Here is a 15,712-nt window from a genome sequence, read left to right as displayed (position 1 = left end):
TGGGCAAGTTTCTACAAGACATCTCAGACCCTGTCCTCCTGCTCGGTCTTATTCCGCGGCCTGCTCGCTCCCGTCATTCTCGTTGCCTTCTTCCTCTTCTGTCTCTTCGCTCTCTTCAGTATCGCTCTCTGTAGATTGTTAAAGTTAGTCTCAGAACTGGACGCTGCACCGTTGCCATTCCAGCAGCTTACCTTCCGTGGGGACTGACTGTTCCGAAGTCGGCCACTTGATTCTGATGGCCCCCCGGACCTGCTCTATGGCCTTCTCCATAGTCAATGTGCTCGTGGTGCACCGCCACTGGGTTGCGGGATTTCGGCCGCCGGGCTTGTCGAACGTGATGTCGATCCACCACTGATAGGTTGATGTCCGGGGATAGCTGATGTCGAGGACTTTCAGGTCCAGGTTCGAAGTCCTGGGGATAGCCTTCAGGAACGAATCCCAGGGGTTAATTGGCTCATCCCTGTTAATGTTGTCGTCGTCTTGGAAGCAAATGCGTCGCAGATATACCGACTTTAAAGTCGGGGCAAACTTGGCCAGACACCGTAGGACGCTCTTGTAGCTGAGTGTGGCATCCCCGAGATCAAGTCGCTCAAGCATGGGCAGCTTGGGAGATGGTGTCTCAAACGGCCTGGCCTGTGAACAATCCGGGTCTTGCCCTAGCCACGAGATAACGCACTCTGGGTGCGTTATTTGAGGACAGTGGAAGTTTAACCGCAGCCAGGTTACGTTGGTCGCGAGCGCGAGGAACTTCTGAATCATGAAGGGCTCCCTGCGAGTGTGAAACGACACGGAAAGGTGCAACGACTGGAGGCTGCCAAGAAGTGAGGCCATCGACGAGTCGATGTGTCCAGGTATAAAGAAGGCGGCATCCTGAAGAGCGAAGGGCCCATTACCGCCTCGGTTCCGTTCTAGGACCTCAATGCTCCTGGGACGGGCCTGCGCCGCTGCAAGGGCGGCTGTGGTGGCAGTGAATACCTGGCTCGGATAAGGATCGTTGATGATCCATGCGCGGGAGCGCACCGTGGTCCTTGCTGCGGCCTCAAGCGTACGGGCACCGTAGCTCCTCCACTGGGTACGGTCACGACGGCGGCTCGGAGAGTCGAAGTCTCGAATGTCGACCGTCTCGAGGTGTTTCAGGTTCGTGAAGACCTCTGTCAACAGGTCGCGAAGACGACCCGTGGTCATCAGCTGCATCTGATCTGCTAGGGCAAGCTCGAGTTGGGCGCTTTCCTCCTCAGTCATGGGCTGTCCGTTTAGACCCCACATCCCGATGGCCTCTGGGCGGTCCGTGCTAAGAATGAGGTGCTTGAGACACGGAGACAGGGTTGGATGCTTAGAAATGTCGAGCAGCGCTTGCAGGCTGAAGGTGGAGACCATGAATTGCTTCTTGCGAAAGAACTCATGTGAGAAAAAGCTAAAGGTTGCCCGCTCCAAGGCGCGGCAGGTCAATCGAACATTGCCAAGATCGACGGTCGAGATGTGGTGCGTGATGCGGAGAAGGATCTCGAGTGGGAGGTGAACCAGCGCGGATGTTGACTGGGGGTCCATGGCACACGGCAACGATGTTGGCGACGACGCATCAGATGCGTTTCGAGCCACAAGGGAGCTCATGATTGAGGTCGAGGTCGAGGTGACGAGTCCAGTGAGCCCGGTTCGGATGGCGGGGTGGAAATTGCGAGCTCGCTGGCGGCTGAAAGCATGGGCTAGAACTGCGTGTTCCGAAATCTTTGTTACAGCTTGACAAGAAAATCCGGAAAGTGATGGTTACTATATACCTATTGACAACCCAGGTCTGATGCGAACCCTTGGGCGGTTGTGAAGCTCTGCTTTACATTTAGTTACCTAGGGGGGCTGCTGCCTAAACAAAGCTAAATGATTCCCCATGGCCGCCCCACGAGCTTAGGCAGGCGGAGGTGGATCCTGCCAAATACAGCAGTGGGCTTGCGCCCTTCGACTCTAAGGCAGGTCTTAGGTAGCTAGTACCAATGGCAAGCTTTTCCTCCTGAACCTGGTGTACCTAGAGATGATCATTTATGATACGTTCCGTGTGACTCCCGAAGGCTAGGGATACAAGATATGGTACCTAGGTAAGGTCAGGTGGGCACCTTACCTTTGGCAATGGCAACTGTATTCGAGCACTGCCTAGGTTGTTTTGCAGGAGGCAGGCAAGATCGCCCCATAAATGAAGGTACACTAGGCGACGTACCTAGATTACCGTAGCACTTACCGGGCACTTCGGCGGACGCTCCCTGAGTTCAAGTATCTCCACCGAGTCAGATAGAACGTCGACGCGTATCGAAACCATTTGCCATCGCAGGCTATAGGTACCTATGTAGCTAAGGTACGGTACCTTAGTGACGTTTTGCATCTAGCGTTGGAACCCAACTGGATGTCTTTGGACTTTTGCTGGCGAAGCTACCTATGCACCTTTCTATTGCGCTGCAGCCTTTGCAGCTGCAATCTCCTTGACAACTTTGGCAGTAGCCTCAACGATCAGCTCGTGCTCATGAGAGTGAATTCTCTCTTCGAGCTGATGTAGGTCTTCGCCCTCGCGACACTCGATTTCCCTGACCAAGATCGGCTCACCCCGGTCCACCTGGGCGATGACATAGTGGACCATGATGCCCGTCCGGTTGTTCTCTAGCTTGCCGGCTTTGAAGTCGTTGAAGGCCCGCTCGATTGCCCCGGCCCCGTCATATTTGCCTTAACACGGTCAGCTGGTGAATGGTTGAGTAGGGCTTTCTAGGGTTACGCCATACCTGGTAGCGCCGGATGCAGGTTGATAATCTTGATGCCCGCCGCAGCAATGGGGTCGAGGAAGTGCGTGCCAAAAACATACATCCACCCGGCAAGCACAATCAGATCTGGCTTGTCGTCCCAGGACAAGACCTTCTCCGCCAGCGCCGCGTCATAGTTGTTCCTCGACTCCTGGATCTTGGTTGGGTCGGTCTCGCCCTTGGCCTGGAAACCGTTTGAGATGAGGTTGAAGTACTCCCAGGGAATGTGAGCACGGTCTGCCCGGGTCGTGGCGTATGCCTTCCCCCGGTTGACAACCAGGCGGATGATTTTGGAGTCTGGGATCCGACCGTCGGCGACGGCATCAATTAGCGCCTGGAAGTTGGAGCCGTTCCCGCTCGCCATGACAAGGATGCGACATGGTTGCGCCATGGTGTCGGAGTGGTCAGGAGGGGATGTTGGTAACGGAGAGAATGGCTTCGTGGCTGTCAGGTTTTGGTCAAATGCCCGGATCTCGTTCATCTGCTCGTGAGACTGGCGCTTGACATGAGGAGTCTGCTCGTCATGGAAATTCGCTCCCATGGTTTGCAGGTTTGTGGTGGGGACAGGACGACATAAGGGTTAGGGTACTGCGTGTCACGAGTCAGCAGCCACTCGGCAGAGACCCCGAGATGGAAATGTCCATACACAGTAATGAGTAGATCAGGTTTGTTCTGAAGTGCCTATAGAATCGGCCTGCTGAACTGGATGCAGCGGCATCTCGGGTTTTGTCGCGGGGTTGTCGAAATGCCGCGGCCGTCTTGCTGACATGATGGACACGGACTTGACTGCGCTCGCTCGAAGCCAAGTCATCTTCAGCCACATTCATAGAAGCGAACGGCCAAGGCCCGCAAACCGCATCTTCTTCCCAAGCGCGGTTGCCGGTCGCTTACCTATCTCGATACCTTAGAGATACCGGCTGTCTTTTGTTGAGATGGGTATGCCGACTAGCATCACCCTGTCTAGAACAAGGCAAGACATTGTCATTTCACCGCCATCTCCATCGGCGCATCCAGTTGACTCCCGCGCCCACGGCAATCGACGCCACAAGGTTGAACACGTGAAGCCCAGCAGCGAGACAGTGCGTAAGGGTAGCCCCACAGCTGAGGCAAGGTGCAAAGGTTGTATGGACTAGTTACCAGCTAACTAGTTAACGTTAACTAGTGGACCACTTGGAACAAATGGACCCAAAGCGAGGTAGTTAATTGGTATAAATATAGCATGGCGGCTAGAAGCAGAGTCAAATCCGATACCTCGCAGTCGGAAAGCATGATATCGAGGTAATTTTAAGACAGTTCGGCAAGTTTGTCATTTACCTTTGTAAAAATACTATACACAGTAGCAACCTGAAGCTGGAAGTACCCGATCGCAAAATCGCAATGGAGGATGGGAGGTGAACAGCTGGGCCCCGGGCCTGAGCCGAGAGGTACCTCTAAATACTCTACCTTCGTGGAGGTTGTGATCTTGGCCCTGGGGTCTGGACTTGGCATGCCCCGAGGCGGCAACCATCTGAACACAGCTCCCTCAACTCGCAATCGTATGCTGCAACGAAAGAGAGTCCCGCCTCGCATGACGAGTCGGCCAGGCTGCATACCTCCTATCTTAGACTAATTAGGTAGTGTGCGCCTCAGCAGTCTTCATTCGTCAGCACCAGCACCAAACCTGGTCCTCCCCCCTGCTTGTCCATCTCTTCAGCTGCGCATACCCGCTCGGGAGCCTCGAAGAGCCCAAGCCCACCCACGATCAAGCCCAATGCCCTCATGGGTGTGGCAGATTCGGGGGGGGGGGGGGGGGGCGAGGGGGGGCATAATCTCCCAGTGTCTGTCTCTCTGTTTTTCTTTGCTTGGCTCCAGTTTGCCAACTGCTCTATCAGATTGAGGCCAACCTCACTTACACTCTGTCCGATGTCAATGGAGACTTGATATGAGGCTCGTTGTTGGGCATTCCAACGTCCCAACCCTCCAGAACTCGTTGACGACGTCTTGATGCGACCAGGGACTCTTTCGTACCGCTATCATACCAAGCCGTTAATACGGTCTGGTCCACGGATTGTAAGCCCGCCATGCGATCTCTCCTCTGAGTGCTCGCGGCATCAGGCGCGAATGCCTTTGTTTGCCTCAAGGAACTGCTGGGCCGTCCTGGCGGCGTTAACTACTACCCCCCTCCCAGGATAACGGCCGGTCCGACACCCAGCAACGCGGATGGGTGAACTCCAAAGCCAACTGACGGACCGCCCCTGGATTTGGCGAAGAGACAGAAGGATCCGGGTCCGGGTTGTGGATGGTACTGCAGTGTGATATATGAGTCTATTACCCCTTAAAGCTACCCTTGAAGGCGAATTCAATCTCGCAACTGAGCTTTTCCAACAGCGTCCGCACATGCCTGCCCGCCCGGTCTCACCTGCGTCACAGGCATGAGTGCAATGGTTTGCTTGTCGAGCGAATCGAACCTTTTCCCTACTACCTGTTGGAATTATTACGAGTTCTAGGAGGCGCTCGTGAGAATATGGGCGAGTCTACTGGTTGTTGGTAAGTCCCTCCTTACCCCCTGGTGTCTGGCCCCGCGCATCACCGTCCTGTCCACTAACACGTCAGCTGCAGCTGGATGAGTAAATACCCCATGTGTGAAACGCATATCTTGTTGTCTGGGAGTCGTACCCTGCCTTTGATTTTGTGTGGCAAGACTGACACCGTCTCTGCCTTGCTCACCACGCCCTGGCTCGGTTCTGACACAAGCACAGCCTTTGTTACCGTCTCTAAAACAACCATGGTTACCATCTCCCGTCCTATAAGCATTTCCTCCACGACTACGAGTGACAGCAGTAGCGACACGAACAGCACCAGCGAAAGCTATACCATAAGTGGTAGTGCTCCGAATGGCGCTATCATCGGCGGCGCGCTGGGTGGCCTCGCCATGCTGGGGATCAGCGCGAGCGGCATTCCCTGGATCATCGTGCGGAACCGCAGGGAACGGAGCAACAACCAATGTAATGGCGCGCCACCCAACCGCCATGCCGGCGGAGAATCCCACGCCAAACGTTCCGTCCTGTGGCGCACGTATGGACCAGCAATAACCGTCCTAGTAACACATGTAACAGAACTCTCAATGCTGTTATTGCCACGACATGTAGCTTCAGCTCCTTCCATCTCCAGAATCCTCCGATGTTTGCCCAACTCTTTTGATTGTGCGTGGCTGCGCGGAGGAGGGGAAGGAGATTCTTGTGTTGGATGGCGGCGAGTGGGCCTTGCGCCGTAGGGTGCGTCCGTTTTGCAGGCCTGTGTCACGACCCTACTCTTCTATCCATGTGTAGCCTACTGGAGGTCTGCCAACCGCCCGACCCTTGAAGGATGCAAGGCCAGCAGCTGGGTACGTATTAAGGCAGGTGGGTTGCCACCCAACACTCGTCTCTCTGGGTTCCTTTTTCCCTGGTCCCGGCTCGCCCGCTCGTCCAGCCCAAAGGCCCAGCTCTTGTTACCTGTTAGGCTTCACAAAGCTATGGACGCTCAAGCACCCCAACTCCCGGAAGCTGACGGCATTCTTCTTTTGGTGATCCTTTGAACTCGCCTCGCAGCCTACCACCCCGCCTACAGCCCACGATGGTACTTCATGCATCTTGCAGCTATGGGCAACATCCAGCCGACCAGCAAGCATGGCCTGGAACATTTGTGCTAGCCAGACATATGGTGGAAGACGCGGCTGAGAGGATATCGAGGATGTGGATGGCGGTGCTGGCCACCAGTGCCAAGTCACCATCTTCCTGCACGTCTGTTGAGACCGCCCATAATTATCGTGAAAGTATGGCCAAGGAGTTGGTGTCATGTACGGCACTGTTGAGCCAGCTCTGGACGTACGTATGATACTGTGCCGGATGGGAGAGGAACAAGGACGCATGATCAAGAATGTCGACCTGGGAAGACGCAGGAATGCGCTAACCACTCCCCGCCAGCCCTAACTCCATGGCAATCCACGCACTGTCAGGCAAGGCAGGTTTCTAGGTAGTCAGGAGTACTTCTCCATGAGACACAGTCCCTACCTGGACCAGAAACCGTTCCTCCTGTCATATATCCCCCCCTGCTCTCGCATTCAAGCATGGCTTTAGTTCGTGCTACTTTCCGTCTTCCACTTTCTTCAAAAACCCCAGATTCACCGGCGTAATCGGTTCGCCATCTCTTAAAACAGCCAGAATATTCCTCATACTCAGCTCCTCAAACCCTTCGTGCGTCTCTACCGTACCGCCCGCATTATGGCACGTCAACATCACCCTCCCCGGTCCGGGAGGGTGCGTCTGGCCATCGCGAGGGACAAGGTCTGTCGCCATGCGCAGCAACCTCGGGTTCACTCGAGGCTCTGCGGCGTGTACGTCCAGCGCTGCAGCGCTGATGCCTCCCTTCTCCAGAGCGTCGGCCAGGGCGTCCTCGTCTACGAGCGAGCCGCGCGCAACGTTTACGAAGCGCGCGCCGCGGCGGAACTTGGAGAAGGTCGAGGCCGTGAGCAGCGGCTTGCCGTCTGGGAAGGCGGGTGTGCAGAGCACGACGCAGTCAGAGGCGGCGAGGAGGGAGTCAAGGGTCGGGTGGAAGGTTGCGCCAAGTTGTGTTTCGAGTGCGATCGGCTTGCGCTCGACGTCGTAGTAGGCGATGCGCATGCCGAAAGCCGGCGAGCCCATCTTGGCGGCGAGCTGCTGCCCGATGTTACCCAGACCGATGAGGCCGAGGACGTGGCCTCGTGGGTTGTGGCTAACGGCCGTTGCGAGAAGGTGACATGCCCTGAAGGAATCCTCCGGGGAGGAGGGGCTGATGGTGGCGCCGATGGTTGCGGCGCCCATGCACCAGGGGAGGTGCCGGAAGGTGGAGATGATCATGGCCACGGCGAAGTCGGCCACGGCTTCGGCCGCGGCAAGGCCTGAGTTGCAGTAGATGATTCCTTTATCGTGTGAGTAGCGTTGCTCCTAGGATCTCGAAAACAAAAATGAAAAAATTGGCCGGATGGCAGGACTCACCCCTCTCTCCTAGCAACCTCGTGTCCACCCAATCGAACCCGGCGCCGGCGCTGGCAAACACTCTCACGGTGTGTGGTAATAGGGAGATAAGCTCGGCATCCCACTTGCCCATCTCACCGCCGCTGCCCCAGAAGGGCCGGAAGATAGCGCTAAAGTCCCCCCAGCGGCGTTCCTTGAGGGCGCGTATGAACTCGCCGCGCTCGCGCTCGGCGGCGCTCGGACGGATCACCTTGAAGGCATCGGCGAACTCGGCATACGTGTTGGGGTTGTACTTGATGGGGTCGCCAATGTGCAGGACGGTATGCCGCTTTGGAGTCAACGGCTGAGGCACGGCTGACCGGGCCATCGGGTCCGACTCCAGATCCGGGGTGGCCGGGGGTACCGGCGTGTTTGTCGGCTCCGCCATGACAGGGGAACGGTCAGTAGGATCCGCACCAAGCAGCGTGGCGTGGGTCCTCTTGTGGGTGTTAGGGCCCGACTTTGGGAATCACGAGCAGTGCCCCAGAGATATTGACCGTGGTTCTCTCACTGATGATGTCGACAAGACGGCAGGCGGGGTGGTTAGGAATTTTGCTGCTATGGTCGTAATCCAATGCTAAACCGCCCCGCTAGGGCTGCCGCGATAAGCTGCAAGAGTGGTGGCGTGGAGCGCCCCGTCGTCGCCGCCTGGCCGATCGCGGCCCTGGCTTATGGCAGTACAGTGGCTGGGCTATCATGGTTCAGGGTCCAGAAAAAGAGCGGTCACGAGCAAAGTCCGAGGAAGAAAAAACACAACGCCAAAATGTTAGGGTCAAAGATTAGAATGTTGCACAACCTAAGCCCGAAAAGCCGTATAGGGGTTGGCCCACTGAGACTTCTCCATGGATAGGTCCCCTCGCGTGTTCTTGATGCGGGGCAACCTGAGCCGCCGCCAAGTGAGAAGAAGCGATTTGATGAACGGGAGTTCTCCTGGTGTGTTCGGCTGCTAGCGAAACCCTGCAGCCAACCCCAACCCTAAGGTTATAGGCCCCTTCTTCCAAGTCGTTTCTCTCTTCCCTCTTGTCACCGCGCCCATCTCCTTCTCTTCCTTACACTTCTCGTTCTACTTCATCATCCCTTACACACCATAAACAGCACCTGAGACAAACAGGTTCGTGACCAAGGGGTGTCGTGCCCGGCTGGTCGTACCTGTTGCGCCAGGAAATCGAGCGCAGAGCCAAGGTAGAAACCCGACGGACGGGATCGGTGAACCATGAAGTTGTTCTCATAATTATAGCGAGGCCTACAGTTGTTATAGACATAGCCATGTACAGAAAGATACGCTGTCGCGAGTCTCCGGGGTGTCACTATGCTCGCAGCAGTCGGGGTGAGGACATTAAGGACTCTATATCTTCTTCACAGTGCGCTCCTGCTGTCGTCTAAAAGGGCTGCGGCGTTTGAGGCTTCCTGTCGTTATATAAGAATCAAGTTGGGGCTGTGATACGGACGTGGGGCAGCTTATGAAAGTGATGTAGCTGACCCTGCTGAACTAGCTAACATGGACGCTGCATAGGACTCCCGTGTTACAATTGGATGGGAAATGATTCAGCCGTTTGCTGAAAGCTTCGCAAAGGTCTATGCAGCAGGCAATTAGGCACAACCAGCCGTATCGACTTTTCCTGGAAGCTGGTCATAGCGTGGTTGAAAACACGCAGGTGGACAAAGAGAATTCGCAAAGGCATTGGGGTTTCTTTCACCTGTTGATACCTTTACTCCCGGTGAAAGGTTTCGAGAGTGTAACGCCCATTCTTAGCTAAGTTTTGGTTTCTGTGGTTTTTGATGCGGCTGTAATAACGCCAGTCCTGCTAACGTGCAATCCCGTGTTGCAATGTCAGGAATTCTTGGAAAAGTCATGGTGAGTCGGCAATGGTGGTGAAGAAAGCTGAATGAGAAGTGAAGTCGGTGGGAAACGGGGCTCTGTGGAAGCAGTGGAGGCTTTGCTGCCACGAAGCAGCAAGCCTAGTCCCTCGTAGACAACTTTTATCCTGTAGGCATATCGTGTCTCATGCTAAACTGCGCTGCCCTGACACACAAGTCATCTTGCTCTTGTTCAAAGGGCCTGGTGGACCGGCTATAACAGCGCTGACGTTCCGTGGACCCACCTTTTTTCGGTATCCCGTCATGTCCGCTCGTGGCTTGGGCCCTGCCCAACTGGCGGCTTGGCACGTGGCTCTTCCAGGTTCCCGTCACGGGCACCGCCACACATCATCGTCACTGCGCAGGCTCATCGAGGATCCAAAGCGTCATTGCCACTCCGAGAAGCATCTCTCCCTGAATCCATCAACTCCAGCGATACCGACTCAACGATACCCGATCGGAGCAGCGCTTGCTGTCAAGACAAACTCTCCACCTCCATCACGACCCTGTCCCTTCTCGCCGCATCGTTTACAGCATCAATCGCCCAACATGTCGTGGGCGGGTACGTAACCCCGCCACACCCGTCTCCTGTCCGTCGCGTCAGCGCAGCGCAATGCTAACAATGGCGGCGGACGGCAGGTTTCAAGAAAAATGTCAATCGCGCAACGACGCAGGTGATGATGAAGACCGGTACGTCGCCTCCCCGAGGCTTTCCGCCGCCTACTCGACCGTCCGACCGCGATGCTGATGCTGGAGGGATCAGGCCATGTCGAAAAGACAAACGACCGGGACTATGAAGTCGAGGAGAGGTACGAGGAGGGATGCGGGACACCGACCCCAACGACCCAGGTACTGAGACTGCTTGCAGGCGATTCAGGACAATGGAAGCGGCGTCGTTGCGGTTACAAAAAGAGGCCAAGGGGTACCTAGACTCATTACGAGGTGCGATTTTCAACGCCAGCATATCGAGGAGGATGGACCCCGTCTGACGTCTGACACCCCTGGAACAGCCATGACCGCATCACAAATGCGTATCGCCGAGACGATCGACGCCTTCTACGGCGACTCCGGGGCCAAGGACGGCGTGAGCAGGAGCTACAAGCAAGCTGTCGAGGACCTCGACGCCGAGACCATCAAGGCGCTGGACGGGCCATATCGGACCACTGTGCTGGAGCCCATCCAACGTTTCTGCGCCTACTTCCCGGACGTCAATGAGTGTATGCATCCCTCCTTCTCCCTGCCCGTCTCGTGTTCGCCATCCTCCCTAACACCCACCTCCCCCCTTCCTCGCCTACAGGTATCAAGAAACGCGGCCACAAACTTCTCGACTACGACGCCCTGCGCGCCAAGGTGAAAAAGCTCGTCGAAAAGCCCGACAAGGACGTAACGAAGCTGCCTCGCGCCGAGAAGGAGATGGAAATGGCCAAGGCGGCGTACGAGCAGCTCAACGAGCAGTTGTGCTCCGAGCTGCCGCAGCTCATCGACCTGCGCGTGCCCTACCTCGATCCCTCCTTCGAGGCCCTCGTCAAGATCCAGCTGCGGTTCTGCGCCGAGGCCTACAGCCGCATGGCGCAGGTCCAGCAGTACCTCGATCCGGACACGCGCGAGCAGTACGCGCAGGGCCAGTTGGATACGAGGGTCGAGCAGGTATTGCAGGAAATCAGGGAGCTGAGCATCAGCGGGACGGTTTGAGCAGCGGGATGGGAACTGCGAGGGAGGGAAGCGGCGGGTTTGAACACCTAGAAGCACGCATACACACTCACAGACACTGTTTTCGGCGTATGGGTAAGGGAAAGCATTGGTTAATGTAGACAAGCAGGCAGGGTGCCGCGAGTAAACAGGAAGGGTCTCGGTTAGAGACGCATGTCTGTTGTTGTCCCGGTCCCATCGATCGATGGAGCTGTTTTCTTCTATTCTTGTTTTGTCTTGGCTTTTACTGTACTTTGATCAAAGAGACTTGCGTGCGTTGCCCAAGAGCGTCCTACGCCCTGCAGCGGGTCGGTTTCTTCTGTGATGGCCTACAGTGGACACAAACAGGCCAACAGCCAACCGAAACGCCCAAGATCGAGATCCAAACGCCCGCCTAGCGGGAGATCGGCGGCTCCAGGGGATGACCTGGTCCCGGCTGTTGCGTGCGGTGTGTCGCGTCAATGGAAGCGAGATGGGAGGGCGTGGAGCCCCGAAGCTGTCCATGGATTGTATACTATGTAGAATGCTTGTTCGGATGAACTAAAGCTGGAGCATTGACGCTTGGGGTTGACTAGAAGTTCTGTCTCGTCCACGTCCGGTTAGGGGCATGACCGGTGTGTCGATCGAACCGTCGAATACGGGACCGCAATACAGAGTACGGTGACCTTCCAACCATTGGAAGACAAGAGGCTAGGTCTGCCGAATGACGCTGGCGCCAATGACCTCTTCTGTGGTTTGGCCTTGACATGGAAACTCAGCCTGAGCCTTTCCTCGGAGGGACCGATACGGACATCCCCAAACCGCGTTGGTTTGCCATGGCAACACGACCTAGAGATGAAACTGGACTTCCCGGTTCGGATGGCAGGGACCCTTGTGCAGCGTCGGCGTGGGGACGATCGTGGGGTTTACAACGCGTTTCGGAACCCGCATATGCCTTGGCGGGGATTGGCGGTTGCCCCTGGATGGAACCCACAGCTTGTCCGCCATGCTTTGTTTGTACATGCCAACTGGAGGACTCCAAGAGGCGCTGGAAGCGCTTTTAGACGTTTCAGGGCCTACAACACCCACGCTGCAGTGCGCACGAGAAGGCGGAGGTGTGTTTGTGTCACCTCCACCACCATGGCGCCGGCCTGCCTTGGAGACATCACACAAGACATTTATCGTTGAGGGAGAATCAAGGCTGAAAGAAGGTACCTAGGCCGATGGGGAAAAAGGATCACAAAGCCAGCCAACGCCTCGGGCTTCCCGGGCCGACTGACCCTCTCGCCTGGCGACGCCGGCAGCGCCTGCAGCGCCTGCAGCGCAACGACGACGCGACGGATCGGTTGCCGAAGACCTGATGGATGGGGATTTTTGCCGGAGCGGGAAATGGAAACTTTGCTGTAGGTTGGTTGTTTGCCAACTGTCCGTCCTGGCGTCGAAACACACAAGGCGCAACTCGCCATCGTCGTCAAATCGACGTTGAAATCATGCAGGTTCAAGTGTCATCCGATGCTGCGCACTTGACGGAACGAGGCCCGGTGGACTGGGAAGGCCACTGGCCGGCAACATCCCATTCCCCATTTTTTTTCAGCCTGGTCTCGGGTCTCTACACAGTAGATGGGTTGCTCTGGGCCATACGAAGCAGCCTGCCGCCGGCTGCATCGGGCGGTTCCATGGGGCGGCGCAGACCAGGCATGTGGAGACCAGGACGGGGCGGTTGACGCTGGAATGTGCAGAGGCGCGCGTGCTGTCTGTTTGGACCAAGGGGTTCTCCTGGCTAAAACTTTGATCTACGTGGGGATTTGAAAGGCGGTGTTTGGATTTGTTGGGGGGGCTTGTGATGGGCAACCCGGGCTTCCGAGTGAGCGCTTCAACCTCCCGTTCAAACCTTCCTTCCATGAGGACGCGATGGGGAGATTGCGTTGCTTCCACCCGCGCAGTAGGTTACTTCCTTCTTTCCTGTTGTGGGTGTGGCCATGGAAGGTAGGAGTCGGTTGCACGTTCCGTCCAGGTACGACCCCCAAGATTGGGTGGGTCGAGTCCGGCGGCCGCGGGCCACCCGCGCCTGCAGATGGACTGGCCAGCACGGCTCCAGAGAGGCGAGACCCCTCGGCCCCTGGAGATGGGACCCGCATCTCCCATTCAACCGTTTGACCAAGAGTTTCGCAATCCAAACATCCATCTCATTGCCACTCCTAGTCCCTTGAGAGCCAGACCCAGACCGCTGGGCACTCTCCCACATTCGTTTAGCTTTTATATACCCTTTGCATCCCGCCTTGGATGAATTCCCAGCCTCTCGTTTTGCTTCCCATCTGCTTGCCTTGTTGTCCTCAACTCACGCGTGGGCCAAGTACATTCGTTGGGACTTGACATCCCTGACTTACACCAACCACCACCAGTCCAAATCCGCGAGGCTGGTAAACGTCACCGCCGAGTTGACAACCCCCACACGCCAGAAGTTTAAACTCGGCTCTTTTTTCTTCCCTCCTGGAGAGGACGTTCCTTCAAACACCGTCAAAGTCGATTGCATCGTCGCATAGTCTTTCAGCAGCCATGAATATCAGCAAGAGATTCGACCGTGCCTTCCAATGGGCCGGCGAAAAGATGGGCGCCGAAGCCAAGACCAACATGTCGGAGGACTTCAAGATGCTTGAGGCCGAGATGGCGCTCCGCTTCGATGGTGAGCTTGAAACCCCCCAAGCTTAACAGAGCGCAGTCATGCTGATGTATTCGTCACAGGCATGGAACGTCTCCAACGATCCATGAATCAGTACGTCAAGTGGATGGGCCGTCGTGTCGAGGCCGCCGAGGACAAGGACAAGCCGCTCCCTGTTGGGTACTTGGGACGCACCATGGTCAGCCACGGCGAGGAATTCCAGGCCGACTCCGACTATGGCAACTGCCTCATAACGATGGGCCGCGCCAACGAGCGCATCTCGTCGATCCAAGAGGCCTTCGTCAACGAAGCAACGGCAACGTGGCTCGAGTGTCTCGAGAGGTCTCTGGCGACCATGAAGGAATACCATGTGGGTTCTCCCGGCTTCCCGGTCTCTCTTCGGCCCAATGCTAATCGAATCCTGAAGGCTGCCCGCAAGAAGCTGGAGAACCGGCGTTTGAACTATGATGCGTGCATCACTAAGGTCCAGAAGGCTAAGCGAGACGACCCTCGTCTCGAGGAGGAGCTCCGCAACGCCAAGGTCAAATACGAAGAGTCGACGGATGATGTGCTGCGCCGCATGCAAGACATCCAGGACGCCGAGGCCGACAACATGCAGGATCTGACGAGGTTCCTGGATGCCGAGCTGGAATACCACGAGCGGTGTGTCGAGGAGCTCCGTCGCGCCCGGCAGAACTGGCCTGCCTCGGCATCTCCTCGTAGCTACAGCCCTGCCGAATCAAGGCCTGCGCTCAGGAGCCAGACCAGCGCGACGCAAAGCATCAAGGAGCGCTCCTACCGGCCGAATTCCGCAGAACTCGAATCGACTGCCCCGGCGGTGCGCATGCCCGTTCGCGCCAACCCTCGCACGCAGCAGCCCGACGGCCCCACGCGCCCGTCGATCGGCCGGGATAACAGCGGCAGCTTTCAGGGCGGCGCTGCTCTTGACCGCGAACGCAGTCGTCTGTCATATATCGCCCCTCCAGCCGCCGCTCAAGCGGTGCCCATCGATATGAGCGCCCTCCGTGGGCAGCTACGCCCCGTCAACCGGGGCGTCCCGGCGCGTGACGATGACGTCTTTGGCGACCGCGAATCTGATACGGCGAGTGACTCGGGCAGCCCGGATTGGAGCAACCACAGCGTCAGCTCGGCCACCAGCGCGGGTAGTCTCAGCCACACACCAAGCCACCATGCAAGCGCCGGACTCGGAGGCGGACTGGTCACGGGCGTTAAGAAGGCGCCGCCGCCGCCACCCCCCAGCCGGGCCAAGAAGCCAGCACCGCCGGTGCCTGCCCGGCGTTTCTAGACACCTTTAACGAACGTCGTGATGTTATGCGCATGGTTCATGATCGGCAAGGAACGGCTGGAAGCGAAGGGATGGTCGGTGATAGATTCGGGACGGCGTTTGGCGTTTCATGTCTTCTCGGGGGATCGCTGGTTGTCGGTTTGTCGGCGGGCCCCGCGTGGTCAGGGTGGTCAGGGTGGTCAGGGTGGTCAGATGGAAGCCTTTGGTTGGGTAAATCATCCCTATGAAATAGAGTGCGCACGGGGATGCGCGCACCCCAATGCAGAGTTTAGGTCAAGTAGAGGTCAATACTTGGTTTTGAGAAAGTTGCGCCGCGTCGCAAGCCATTCGCGCTTGGAGCTCCCGGACCCACGGTGGGCCTTTGGGCGGGCCCACCCCTGCGCCGCCAAGCAACCGCCCCGGCTGGCACTGTGGGGTGTCCTGGATGTCAATT

General features: G+C 57.0%; 5 protein-coding genes across 5 annotated transcripts; 2 read left to right on the top strand and 3 right to left on the bottom strand.

Annotated features, from left to right (window-relative positions):
- Nucleotides 1-48: 48 nt before the first annotated feature.
- On the bottom strand, nt 49-1,611 carry VTJ83DRAFT_3808 (uncharacterized protein; the record flags this gene model as incomplete). The annotated part of the gene is made up of 2 exons (XM_071010227.1): nt 49-128; nt 192-1,611. 2 exons carry the CDS (start codon nt 1,609-1,611, stop codon nt 49-51), a joined length of 1,500 nt encoding a protein of 499 aa, XP_070867686.1.
- Nucleotides 1,612-2,431: 820 nt separating this feature from the next.
- VTJ83DRAFT_3807 (uncharacterized protein) lies at nt 2,432-3,168 on the bottom strand (the record flags this gene model as incomplete). Its single annotated transcript, XM_071010226.1, has 2 exons — nt 2,432-2,703; nt 2,760-3,168. 2 exons carry the CDS (start codon nt 3,166-3,168, stop codon nt 2,432-2,434), a joined length of 681 nt encoding a protein of 226 aa, XP_070867685.1.
- A 3,712-nt stretch (nt 3,169-6,880) lies between these two features.
- On the bottom strand, nt 6,881-8,177 carry VTJ83DRAFT_3806 (uncharacterized protein; the record flags this gene model as incomplete). Its single annotated transcript, XM_071010225.1, has 2 exons — nt 6,881-7,695; nt 7,772-8,177. The coding sequence occupies 2 exons, from the start codon at nt 8,175-8,177 to the stop codon at nt 6,881-6,883; spliced, it is 1,221 nt and encodes a 406-aa protein (XP_070867684.1).
- A 2,018-nt stretch (nt 8,178-10,195) lies between these two features.
- On the top strand, nt 10,196-11,338 carry VTJ83DRAFT_3805 (uncharacterized protein; the record flags this gene model as incomplete). Its single annotated transcript, XM_071010224.1, has 6 exons — nt 10,196-10,208; nt 10,286-10,336; nt 10,410-10,455; nt 10,515-10,588; nt 10,657-10,863; nt 10,944-11,338. 6 exons carry the CDS (start codon nt 10,196-10,198, stop codon nt 11,336-11,338), a joined length of 786 nt encoding a protein of 261 aa, XP_070867683.1.
- Nucleotides 11,339-13,870: 2,532 nt separating this feature from the next.
- VTJ83DRAFT_3804 (uncharacterized protein) lies at nt 13,871-15,279 on the top strand (the record flags this gene model as incomplete). Its single annotated transcript, XM_071010223.1, has 3 exons — nt 13,871-13,997; nt 14,057-14,343; nt 14,401-15,279. 3 exons carry the CDS (start codon nt 13,871-13,873, stop codon nt 15,277-15,279), a joined length of 1,293 nt encoding a protein of 430 aa, XP_070867682.1.
- Between the last annotated feature and the right edge of the window lie 433 nt (nt 15,280-15,712).

Source organism: Remersonia thermophila, chromosome 3, assembly GCF_042764415.1.
Source record: "Remersonia thermophila strain ATCC 22073 chromosome 3, whole genome shotgun sequence".
NCBI classification, from domain to species: domain Eukaryota; kingdom Fungi; phylum Ascomycota; class Sordariomycetes; order Sordariales; family Chaetomiaceae; genus Remersonia; species Remersonia thermophila.
This window is presented reverse-complemented; position numbering and strand designations above follow the sequence as displayed.